We start from the raw sequence: 13,132 nt of genomic DNA, 5'->3' as shown, positions 1-13,132 counted from the left end.
TTCAGTTGAATATGAGGAAGAACTTCTTCACTCTGAGGGTGGCAGAGCACTGGAACAGGCTGCCCAGGGAGGTTGTGGAGTCTCCTTCTCTGGAGATATTCAAAGCCCGCCTGGATGAAGTCCTGTGTAGCATGCTCTAGGTGAGCCTGCTTTAGCAGGGGGGTTGGACTAGATGATCTCCTGAGGTCCCTTCCAACCCTTACGGTTCTGTGATTCTGTGATTACTTTTTATATCCTGCCATTTTAGGAGCTGGCCAAATTCTGTATACAAATATATTTATTTCGAAATATTTCACAAAATTAATTACCCAAGATAGGGATTATGGGTGAGTGACAAGAAGACTAGAAGACAATGTTTTCAGGAAAAATACTGAGTTGTTTTATATTGTACAGTTTGGATGCCCATGACAGTGGGCTGGACTTGATGACTAGAGAGATCTCTTTTAGTCCTAAAACAATTTTGCGTTTACAAATGACTCTCAGTACGATGGATATCAATTCCTACATTAATTTACTATTATAAAATAAAATTACCTCTATTATTCCTGCCTGGCGAGTAGATGGAGAGAGGCTTGCCTCAAGATCATATGTTACAAGGGCTTTCTCCCATACTGCTTCATGCTCATACGTTCTTATCCTGTTGTAAGTTAACAAGGAGTTTTAAATTTAAGTTCCTTAATAAAAAATGAAAGCAATGACTTTAAAGAACATAAGAACATTAATAAATTATACCGTGCTAATGGTTGTAACATTCTTCCTCCACCACAGCCATAGAGACTGTCAGGTTCTCCAATGCTTCTATATATGTCCATGAGAAGGTCCTAGAACATGCGTCATAAAATGAAGAATTACCTCTTTTGGAACCAGTTCAAGTGAGTTTTATACATATCATACAGGTTTATAAATACAAGTCCTTCTATGTAACACGTTATCATTGCTTAATTTTCCTTCATACACTATCTGAGCCTGCTATCATCACAAGAAGAAAATTTTTGTAGTCTAGCAAAACTCTTCAGGACCATCTAACTTCTCTGCTAAGTTATTAAAAAAACAGCTTTGGGCCTTAGGTGGACTGGTTGAAAAGCAAAAGGCAGCAGCACTGAGTAAGCATCAGACATACCAGCTAAGCACTGCATTTTAAAGATAATGCAAGCACAGTTCTGGAATAATGAACTATGGAAAGAAGTAACTTAGACAAGCCTACTGAATCAGATTTTATGTACCAAATAAACTTGCAGGAGATATTACTAGTTTGATTTTGATTATTACAACTTGCTACACCACTTGCCGATTTTTAATGAACATCTCTGACAAAACAAACTGAAAAATTCTTGGCTGGTTACCACCATGAGGTCAGTTCTGTGTTCACCTGAAACAAGTTAGTGTTTCAGATGAAGAAATACTCAATTTAACTTGTCCAGCAAGGCCCTTGACTTCACTTTGAATTAGAAAAGAGAGAATGAGAAGAGCTTTCAAATACAGTTTTTGAAGTTCAACTAGATCTGCATTCAGCTCACATGAAACCTACTGTTAACTGTAATTATATGAGGTTTCCTTTCAGATTATGAAGCACACACATGTACCTGTAAACTTATGCCCGTTTCTTCTTTACTTTTTTCATTTAAAATAGTAATAGTTGTTCTTTGACTTTCTTCTCCAAATGTCAAACTCTTAGCTGCTTTAAAAGATGACCTAAAATAAATGTTTCAACCAGTAAAGTTAAATGAAATTTCATACGAAGAACTAAAGAAATACTAAAACAACATTTAAGAAGTAAGGGGCACAAACACCAAATGCAAGATCAGGCCTGCCATAATCCCAAGGTTATTCAAAATGTTTCTCCACCAGAATGACAAAATGATCAGATGAACTGAGAATATCAACATTAAGGGATTTCAAAATCAAGGTGTTTTTTCAGAGAAAAAAAAAACCAAAACCACCTTGTAATATCTACTCTTTCATTAAATCAAATTGCTTTTGTGAATGCCTGAAGGAAGAATGCTCTCTTCTGGGGATGAGTAAAAGCAACTATATAATATATATGCTTACAACCATACTTTTGTCATACGTTCACTGCCTTCAAGTTACTTGTTGCCAAAATGAAGCTAGTAAACTAGTTCCATACTTTGGTGTTGCTAGACCAGAAGACAAAGATAATTGTCCATTATAGAAGAAAACTCCTTCTACAAGGATCATTCAGCTCTACCCACACAATTCTGGTCATCTTTCTGTGGTTTGTTTCTCCCCTTGATTCACTTCTGAATCTCAGAAGTGTTCAATTTACAAAGTGAGATTCAATACATTTTAGTATTCAGAAGCATTAGTTTTAGTGAAGTTTCTCCAGAACACACACTACTAAGAAAACTTCCCTGGTTAGAAGTCAAAATGACACTACTTTGAGTGTGTCACAGCTAGCAAACTAACAAGGTTGGGATCACATTCAAGGACTGGTAGAAATATTTTCCAGGTCAATACACACACCTAAGGAGTTTTTTTTAAGTTCTGTTGACTTTTCACATAACAAAACACTACTGGGACACACAAAACATGATCCATTTTAACAAAAATGTCAAGAAACTGCATTCCTCAAGTCTTGTACCTTTCTTGCTGCTTGTCTATATTTATCTTGTCTGCGTAGATTTCTGTATAGAGCAAGGCTGTGAAGTGAGCAGCACAAGACTGTGCTGCTATAGCAACCTCAAGATAATTCAGATCTAGCCAGAAGCTGTCATCAAAAACTGTACCTGAAACAGATCTAATTAAATAAAGATTTTAATATTGCTGTAACAGACCTTCTAATATTAAACAAAATAAATCCAATCTAACTATAAAGTCTTCCAAAGGCTAATTCTATCCTAGCCCCCCCCAAAACCCACACCACAAAAAGTTTATCAGACAAAAAACTTTTAGAAAACTCCTTCAGCACAGTTAGAACCTGTTAAGGCTAGCTGTATCACATCTGTAACAAATGCAAGGTCACTACTAAATCTTCATTCTTTTAACTGACATGTTCTCTATCACATCCCTCTTCCTTAATCTACAGTGTCAACAGATCTTAGAACAGTCATAACTAAATGAAAGCAACATTTTGGAAAGCTATAATTCACCTCTTTTGTCTTCTTAAGTAATCAACAACAGCAAGCATGGCTCGTCGAGACACTTTATCCAAACATCTAAAATTATGGTTTTCTTGCTCTGGGATGTATATTTCAAAAGAAAGAATATAATGAACTTTTGTTATAACATATCCATTTTGTACTCAAGAAAATAACTAAAAACTTCCTTGGATGGCATTTCCAAAATTTAGTTAAAAGTTTGTCATAAAATGCATTTCCCGTCCTTACATGATACTGGTGACATAACAGTAGTTTATAAAGCAATTTTCTTTATCAAATTACCTTTGCATTAGTAATTTGTGTGTTCTGTTTCTTCTTACAGAATTCAGAGATGATCCAACATCACTGCACAAAACTCCATAACAGACCTTTTCCCTTAGGCCTGAGCCATATAAAATTATTCCAAAGTCACAGAAATACTTATTAGCACCTTTACTGTAGATTTTATAGTGTGTACGTTTATACAAAAAACACTATCTCCCACACACAGACACATACTTTTAAAGAATTTATATTTCCATGCCTTGCTTCTGGATTTAAAAAAAATCAGATGGCTACAGACTGTGTTCTGGTCATTGGGTTAATAATATTTTCATTTTTCTGGACACTTTTAATTTATAAATTACAAGAAGCAAGAAACAGGGAAAGCATAAGCAAAGGTTTGGTTACTACTATGCTACAGTAAAATGCAGAACTAGAAATTTCCCCTAAAGAAAGCAAAAGCCACATAAAAAAAGAAGTGTTTGGGCATTTTATATGTTCCAACAAACAGAAATGAACGATGCTTACTTTCCACTGCTACCTAAGACCTTATAGAAGGAACACCAACTCCTTTATAAGTCACCTTCCATATGCTTAATTTTCAAAAGACATACAGTGGGCACAACTGCTCTCAGTTCCTAACACACCATGATGTTTTGCTCTCTGGATACACCCCCATATGCCACACTGCTTGCAAATGTAGACATAGTGTCTCACAGGCAGGGTCCATTCTGTTAGCACTGGACAGTCAATGCCCCAAAGAGATCACTACTTCCTCTTTTGTAATTTGATCAGATGAATACTTGGAAGTTTTTGAATTAATTATATCTGGGTACCAGAAAATATTAACGAGTCAGGGGAAGGAAAAGGCACTGGCCAAGAAAAATGGGAAAAAAAAGTTATTCTTCAGGATTTGTTGAACAACAGACCAAATGACTGTAACAGTAACTATATGCTGTCAGTATGGTGTTCATACTCACTTGTTAGTAAGAAGCTTACAGACAGAAAATGAAAATGGTGTCTGTTTTTTCATGGCATCAGATACAAAGTTTAAATTCTAAGGAGAAATAACTGAACGGGTATTTTTAAAGATTCATTCGACAAAACAATTACATCTCTTCTGCAAAATAATAGATTTAATTGACATATGATTCTGGCCAGACTGACACACACTAAGTCCAAAATGCTCTTAATTTTTAATTTAGTGGGTCTGACTCTTGTCAAGCAGTTGGCAACTTACAATTAGGTTTGGTTTCCCAGGCAGAGCAGTGATTGGCATGATGTTCACAATGCTTACGCTTTAAATTGCCAAGATTAACAGCCAATTCCTAGAACTTGCATGTCAAAATGGATCAACAGGAAGAGTCTTGTTCAGAAGCACTCAACTCTCTCATGTATAACTGCTTGGTCTTTGGCACAGTTTGAAGCCTGATGGATTTGAATTAAATTTGTCTAGGTCTTCTAGGAAGATTTTCCTCCTTGTTTTGATAGGGTAAGAGTTTCTCTCTGAAGAAACTGGTAGTCACCAGATGCTTAAAATTTTTGTTTTGAATACTACTGATGTTCTATCATTCCAACTTTGGAATTAACATATCTTCACTCTGTTGGTTAGTGCACCTCCAATTTATCTGTAAACAACTACACAGACAATAAGTTGTGTGCTACTTCAAGTAAATTTTTGGGGACCAGGACAGTTTTTCATCTGAAGAACTCAATTTAAAGCTTTTACATGTTCTCTATTTTGCTCTTATTGCCTCAGTGAGATCCCTTCCATAGAATCACAATGTTTGAAGAGGCCTCTATCATTTGCTCATTGGTGTCACTGAACTACCTGCAAGTTTATAAAACAGAAAAAACCCTTCATATTTTTTACAGAACATTTTTGATTACTCTGTACATCTGAAATCATCTGTACATCTAAATTTGTGCAGTAGTTTCCCTGGCTGCTTACAGGAAGGAAACAGAAAACCATTAATCTTTTTCTATCTTACAATGTGGGACATTAATAAAAATATCTGGACTGTGGGAACAGCTTGTTACCTGACTTCAAAATGTGAAAGTATACTGCTCTAGTCTTTCTGGCCAGGCTAGTTAGAGTCTATAAAAAGTACCTTAAAATAAACCTAGTATCATCAGGCTTATTTACACTACTCTTAGTACAAACTACAATACTAAGGGTTCTTCTACCTCTCTGGAAACCTGAAGCTTGCATGACTTGCCTGTAAAGAGACTGCAAGACATTGTACAGACTCATCCCTTTGGTGATTTGTCACTGAAGAAGGGAGTTGGAAGATATAGCAGAGTAACTACTGCACAAAAAAATATTAACCTGAAGTTACTGTATTTGTGTTAAGTAGGGAACACGCACAAATAAAAGAAATACATTATTTTGGGTCCTGAAAATAAGTGCATGTACCATTCCCATAGCCTAATAACAAAGATCTTACATTTTACACAGATTTCTGCTAACTTCAACCACAATCTAATTGGAAAGGACTCCCGCCAACTTGATTGTAAGGTGCTTTGTTCTCAATGGAACTTACTGCATTACTCATACTCAGTTGCAATGGAACAGGTCTTTTGAATGTATAGGGAGACCATTACCAACATTAGGCAGGAGCTAAAGCAAGGGTTAGTCTTTTTTCCAAGGGGAAAATCCAGGTGAAAACTGCCTTTAATCACTCTTGTTTGAGGAAGAGAGGAATTTGACTGCCAATTAGTCATTTTAACAGACAGTCCAAGACTCAGTCTTGCAGTACACAACATTGGATCACATCTATATTCAGCAAGTAATAAACATTATCCAGCTGTGAATAAGGAAAGAAGCCATACAGAAGAAACCACTTGGGTACTGCCAACGAACAGCTTCAAAATTACTGGTATCTCCACTGAAAAAGATCAAACAACTGGACAGAAGCTTCTAAAATTCTTTCTGCCTACAAGTGCGCATCATTACCTGAATCAGAATTCGGAGGTGTAGATCTACTAGATGATGCAAATCTGCAACAGGCTGTAAAAAACTTCTGGATATGAACTGACAAAAGATTTCTCCAAGATTCAGCTGAGTCAAGAAGAAGGATATCATGAATCAGGTATGGAAGCAAAGTTTGACACAAGTCTGTTTTCACCTAGAAAACAAACATGCACAGCAGCTTCTAAGAAAAAGAATGAAAAGCCTTTCCTTCTCAGGCTATAACCAAACTGACAACTACTCAAACAAACATGTAATGCTTGAGAAAGAATGTGTAATATGAAAAACATTAACCACTCAATAGGTATTCTGTTAAAGTAGTCATATAAAGTTCATCAATGTTCACAATTATCTTTCAAATCTTGTATTTCAAGACTGTATTTTATGGGTGTCTGCAATATCTGACTAAAAAGGTTGTGAATTACTGTTAAGAAAAGGTAGTAACTTAATAGCAGAAATTAGTATTTGCTATCAAGATGAGTAATCATATATTTTTGTGCATCACAGTGCACATACATACATATGTATAATTTAGCTTACCTCACATAGTGGCTTCATTAACTGGAGAACTTCATTTTGCACACCTCCACTGTCCAGTATTGAACTAGTTAGGCGCTTGATCCAGGTCTCATGACTTTCTCCCAGAGGAATCCACAGGTTTGTGTCATCCAAAGTTTCTAAGGAAGCCTCTGTTTCATTAGCAGGTACTACAAAAAACTAGAAGGAAAAAATATATCTTGCAAATATAAACAACTTCTCTGGCAGTTAAAAAAAACGTACTGCAATCTGCACAGATTAAAACATATTAAATATTAACTGTGCTTTAATTGATTGACAATATCAATTTTGTTCATGTAAATGTAAAGTTTTCCAAGGAAATTTGAAAGTATTAAAAATAAAATTTTACTGCTAACATCAACAAGGCCACATTAGACATCACATGTAGGTTAAAAATCAAAAGTGTGAAAATTAGGAAATATCTGATTTATGGTTAATTATGCACCTTTTTTTTCTGACCTATTTTCCACTAAGTTTTTGCATCAGATGATACTGGAATCCTGAGAAAGAATGTATTAGATTACTGAGTAGGTAATCAAAAATTGTCTAGTAATGAAAGTACACAGCTTTCTAATGTCAAATTGGCAATTTCTTATGTGAAGAAGCCACAACTGTTGAAACAGAAAGGAGAAACAGACGTACAAAAGCAATCACATTTGCATACTGGTGAAAAGTCCAAATTTTGCATTTATCAAAGCCTATCTCAAAAATATTTTCAAATTTTTTTTTAAAATATTTTGTTTATGTTTTCTCTACCCCATATGCCATATAAATAAGGTATATCAGAAGAAGTACCTTTTTCCTAGACATTCTGAAAGGCTGTAGATAGATTAACATGGGATCAGCTTTATTTTTATAAACTTCCCAAAATTCACTGCCAGACTTGGTGGCTAATATGTTTTTCAAACAGGAAACAGCAGCAGCTCTAACATCAATACTGAAAGAATAACATATACAATACGTAACATATACATTCAGATATTTTATTTTCAAAATCACCTTTATAAACATACAAGACAGATAATTCCATAAGCTAACAATGTCTGCATCAAGCCAGAAAATTTTGGACTAGCATATGCCATTGCATATTTTGTTATAAAGCAAAGCCTCAGCATTTACTCCACAGCACTGCTATCCTCTACAGCACAGAAGACACTCTCTGGCTCGAGCCCAACTAGAGAATTTCTAGGAAACATCTAAACCTGACTGGATAAGTAATCTGAACCTTGAAGAAGCACGTGGTTGGACATTAACAGGTGTTAATAACAATGTGTTACTCTGAGATGATTTGAACAACATACAACCTAATGGCTCCTACTAAACTTAGAAATAAATAAACAAGTAAGTATACTCACCAATTATCTGTTAAAGCAGTATTTATTTGAGTTAACATTATGAAGACCCACTGATGTTTTCTGTCTTCAAGTAAGTCCACTGCTTTAGAATCCCGTGCATTTTCAGCATGGTGAAGAGCTATGGTGGAGAAATCCATGGGACCTATTTCTCCCAAGCAACTTCCAACAGCCTCTGCAAATGCAGGTAATTTTATAGTCTTACACACACTAAAACAAGGTCTCACCCTAAGAAGCTGCAAGTAATATAAACTATTTTTAGAACTGAGGTTATTATAGGGTAAAAAGCTGCAAACATTTATAAATAGTCACTTGAGGAGCCTTATGATTAAAATTACATGTACAGAAATTTTGCAGACTAAGACTCATAAATAATACGGTTACGCTTCCTAACTCAATTTTCTAGCAGTGCCTATCACTCTGGATTTTGCAGTTCAAATCAGGTATGGATTTTATTTCTGTTTGTGTCAGAAACAGGTAAGTGCAAAAGGTCAGAATCACAGCCAATAATAGACTCTCATTTTCATTCCCTAAGGGTACGATAAATACAAACAGTATCCTGTACATTTTACAGAAAATGATGTATCAATGTGTTCCTCATTTGCTTTCAAGACAAAAAAAAATTTATAAAAAAACATGACTACATGTAAGAAAAACAAAAGAAAATTGGCCTTGAAAATAGTTTTTAAAAAGGGATGTTAATGTTCATCACAAAGAAACCAAAATCTACTTCCCTGCTCTTTCTTTCATATTCTGCATGTGTCTTGGCAATGTTTCCATTTTCTAAAACATTGTTTTAACTTCAAAATATACAGGTTGTGTTTTGAACTGAATTTAGCAAATCACCTAAGAAAACACAATGCAGAAAAGGCTGAAATTTACATCTTGCAGAGGTACTGAAGAATGTATCATACTGAAGTCAATACAAGCTTCAGTTGCTCAGCATTTGTAATTATCAGTTATTAGTCTTTTAGACAAAAAATCTATTAAGGCAAATTTCCTCATTACTCGTGTTTCTGTCTAGTTTAGACATCTAATTTCAGTAAATATCACCTTCATGGAGGTACTCCCCATTTGGGGAAGAGGGGATTTCAGTTTCAACTATGGTGCTTTGGATCAAACATTAATAAGGTGCTCAATGTAAATGGTGAGAATAATTTTAGTAATACTGAAGAGGCTTTAAGATGGCTAAAAACTATTTTAATTTCCACTAAGACATGCCTTTCAAATTTTCAGGTAAGTTCTCTTCAATTTTTCTTACTATTTTTCAACCTAGTAAAGTGATCCATATAACAGCAGATGCTCTTTATTAAGTATAAAAGAGACCAGGGTCTAAACTGATGACAATGTAAGTTATTAGTCAAAGCTGTAAAATACAGTGACTGAAAAGAAGACATATCATCCATTTTAACATTCCTGATGGCTACCTCTAGCAGCAAATGCAAAATAGCAGCGGGAAGTAACATTGACAATGGCCAGTTTCAGTCTGGGGTTTGCAATGACAGCCCTAGGATGCCTGTGGGACTCATGAACTTACCCAGCACTGCTTTTTCACCTGGATGGTTAACTGCCATCTTGGACAGCTGCAGTAAGCTCACCACCAATTTCACTACTACAGAATCTTCCGGCTTTTCTATCATTCAGAAAGAAAAATAAACCCCCAAAATGTCAATGTGCATTTGTCATGTGAACATATTAGAAGAAAACACTGCTGTAGTATCTTTCATCCACAAATGTCAATGTGTATTATTAATGTTGAAGCAAGTTGGTATTAAACAGTACATTAAAAAAATCACTCATTTTTCTTATTTGTGTCTTGAAAAAATTTCTACATGTTTGACTATGCCAAAAAAACCCCAAAACTAGAATACACAAATGCTGTTATTTCCAGTGTTTTGATGTAGAAATGATAATTAAATACATGAAATACTAGCATAAGTTAGTGTAAGAATGTTATTTGAAACAGTGAAGTCATACTGTGTAACTCCACTGACAGCACTTAAGCTAATAACATCATTCTGTTCTAAATCCAAATCCAAGGAATATCCAAAATAAGGCTTTCTGCCAAGAATTTCACAGAATTTGTTTAGTTTTCAGTTGCCTAATTGACTTTGCCAAATTATAAACTCTTGAGATGGGTATTTCCTTACATATTTGCTGCCTGTCTGAGGTCTTTTAAAATAAACATTCCAGACAAAATGGTTTGGCTATTTCCAGGAACAAGGTCTACGAAAAAATGTGATGATTTGCCAATATAGAAAAAATAAAAGCAGTATTTTCTTTAAAAAAAATCCTGCTGCCCTGCTGACTGGAATGGAAACCTGGAATTGGGCTCTATGTTTGCTGACATTTTTATAAAAATGAATACACATGTGGCCAAAATGCAGTAGTTATTTCTTAAATGTTATCTTCTAGCATACAGTTTGATAACCTTTATCAATAACTGGGTTTTTACTTCTTTTTAATACCTAAAATAATAACAAGATTATTTGTAAGTGCTTAACAGACTTCTAGTATAAGGCAAAATCAAGGCAACAGGCCCATCAAGCCTGCTAGCCCACCTCCCAACAGAATTCCTTTTAAGGTCCATTATGCTTCTGATCTCCATAACAAGTGGCAGTAAGTTCCATGCTGCATGTATTTTGTTTGAAAAAAGAAAAGTGGATTCTCTTGTATAATTGCTGCCAGATAATATAATCTGCTCTTGTACTGTGATAGAAGTGATAAATGCTCCCTACTCAGCTTCATCATACCATTCACCAGCTCATACACCTCTCTGTATTCCTATTCAGTCCAGGCTCACAAGGCTCTCCTCTGATGGAAGTTGTTCCACACAAGCTTGTTGTGCTTTTACTATCTCTCTTCTCAAGCAAAATTTCAAGACTGAAACTGTAAATTATATTCAAGATGTGGGGACATAATGCACTTACACCATGGCCTTATGACAGACTACTATTCCCCAAATTTTACTTTGCCCTTATTTACAGTGAATTACATCAGCTCTTTTTATCTTCCTGTCATGCACACAAGTTGATGAAGACTTGAGGTAGAGGAGAAAATTGAAATGGTCTGGCACAAGCATCTGAAAACCAAAACAGGAAGGAACTGGGTCTGAACTGAGGGCTGAAACAGAATACTGGGATGTGGGAAGGTTCAACTAAACTAAATCCTACCATTTTAAAACTTCTGTGAGCTTTACTTTCTAACATACGATGCCTTTAATAAAATCTAGCTTCATTACACTTAAAAGAGTAGAGAGATTCATATACAAGAAAACTCACTAAGCAGCCATAAAGCAATATACTCATATTATATGTTATCCTGGTCATTCACAATCATTAGTGCCCCACTGCCAAAAGCTGGAAGGGCATTTTATCCTTTCTGCCATATAACACCTCATACAATATTTATAATATTGTCTGCTAAAGAGACTTCAGGTTTTGCATGAATAATAAATGTCATTCTACTCTGCATGTGGAATTATAATGTTACGTTGTTAAACATACAAAAACCAAGACACAAAATAAAGCATTTAATGTCAAATTAGAATAGGGTTACAGCGCTACACACCTAAACCAGATACAAAAGAAATAAAATACATAATCGGATGACAGTACCCTGGAAATTTTTCAGGAGATCCTTCATCTGATCTTTGTATTGTTCCAATTGTTTGCGCAAATTGTACAGTCCTTCAAGTCGTGTTAAGGGCAGTGAATCACAAACACCAACTGAGAGAAAGTGATTAATTTCCTGCAAAACAACATTTTGTATTAAGCACATATAGCAGACAAATAAGGCCTCAGGTAAAGAGTCCATGATATAGGTGTTAATAGATACAAAATAAGAATGGAGACCTACAAATATCTCAGTGTCTGAAACTGGCAACAAAAAAAATCCATGCCTAATTTAAATTTTTCTCAACTATACCTATAGCTAGAAAATTTCTTTTTCTTTTGAAAGTTTGCATTACAAAAAATACTATGCCATGAGAAGTATTTTAAAATGTAATTACCTCCAAAAGAGAATATGGCCCTTTACTGTATTTTATCTTCTCTTGAGTTGCTCTCAAATCTTTAAAAGCAGGATATTCAGGAAAAGGATCTAAGCATTTGATTGCTTGGTACAGATTTTCATTATCCTTATTATCTATCACCAGATACTTCAACAAGCCTAGGACCTGAACATAATAAGTAAATGAAAAACAAAAAAGACAGGAAAACATTTCTGAGCCATATTTCTCATTCAGGTTATAAAGTTTGTATTCCTCCAAGTTCCATTAAACTGAGAACGCTATAAAAACAGTAAGATAATTTATTTACACTGTTAAAAATCATAAAATGTTTAGAGGCTTGGGGAAATCACAGATACATTCTAAATTGAATTAAACATGAGTATAGATGACAGTGAACATGAACTAAAAAGCATAGATAACAGATAAGGAATAAGCAGCAACTCAAAACTACCTGTTCCTGAATCTCAGGCTGGTCCATGGCAAGAGGTATTAGGGTTCCTACAATAACACGAAGGTGGCTCTCTAGAGCATCATTGCAACACATTACTGCTGTGTGGCAAACATGATGAAGAAGATCACAGCAGAGTGAAAAGCTGCGCATGGATATATCTCTGATAATAACAGGTCTGTCACAGGAAACAAAAAAGTGAAATTAAAGAAATACAAATTGTCATTGTCTGAAGTATTAACCTATTATACAACAGGGCAGAATAGGGCAAAAGGGAAATATAAACCAACTATATAATCCTATAGGAGGAACTGATTCTAAATTTTAAAATTATCAACTCAATCAGCTCTAAGGATTTAATTCAGGAGATGTGGGAGAAATAAAACAAATTTGACTGATCATTTTAAAAAACAG

At 35.0% G+C, this 13,132-nt stretch overlaps 1 protein-coding gene across 1 annotated transcript in view; it reads right to left on the bottom strand.

The window, feature by feature from the left end:
* ATM (ATM serine/threonine kinase) overlaps positions 1–13,132 on the bottom strand; it is a 79,736-nt gene that overhangs the window by 30,231 nt on the left and 36,373 nt on the right. The window contains 13 exon segments of the mRNA XM_035898507.1: positions 535–637; positions 733–821; positions 1,584–1,692; positions 2,600–2,755; positions 3,108–3,195; positions 6,334–6,505; positions 6,889–7,065; positions 7,702–7,843; positions 8,262–8,433; positions 9,796–9,891; positions 11,876–12,008; positions 12,271–12,435; positions 12,722–12,896. Of these exon segments, the coding sequence (XP_035754400.1) occupies positions 535–637; positions 733–821; positions 1,584–1,692; positions 2,600–2,755; positions 3,108–3,195; positions 6,334–6,505; positions 6,889–7,065; positions 7,702–7,843; positions 8,262–8,433; positions 9,796–9,891; positions 11,876–12,008; positions 12,271–12,435; positions 12,722–12,896 (1,777 nt within the window).

The sequence above is a fragment of the Egretta garzetta genome, unplaced genomic scaffold, assembly GCF_000687185.1.
Source record: "Egretta garzetta isolate BGI_Z169 unplaced genomic scaffold, ASM68718v1 scaffold217, whole genome shotgun sequence".
Taxonomy (NCBI): Eukaryota; Metazoa; Chordata; class Aves; order Pelecaniformes; family Ardeidae; genus Egretta; species Egretta garzetta.
Note: the sequence above shows the minus strand (reverse complement) of the source record. Positions and strands in the feature narration are given on the sequence as shown.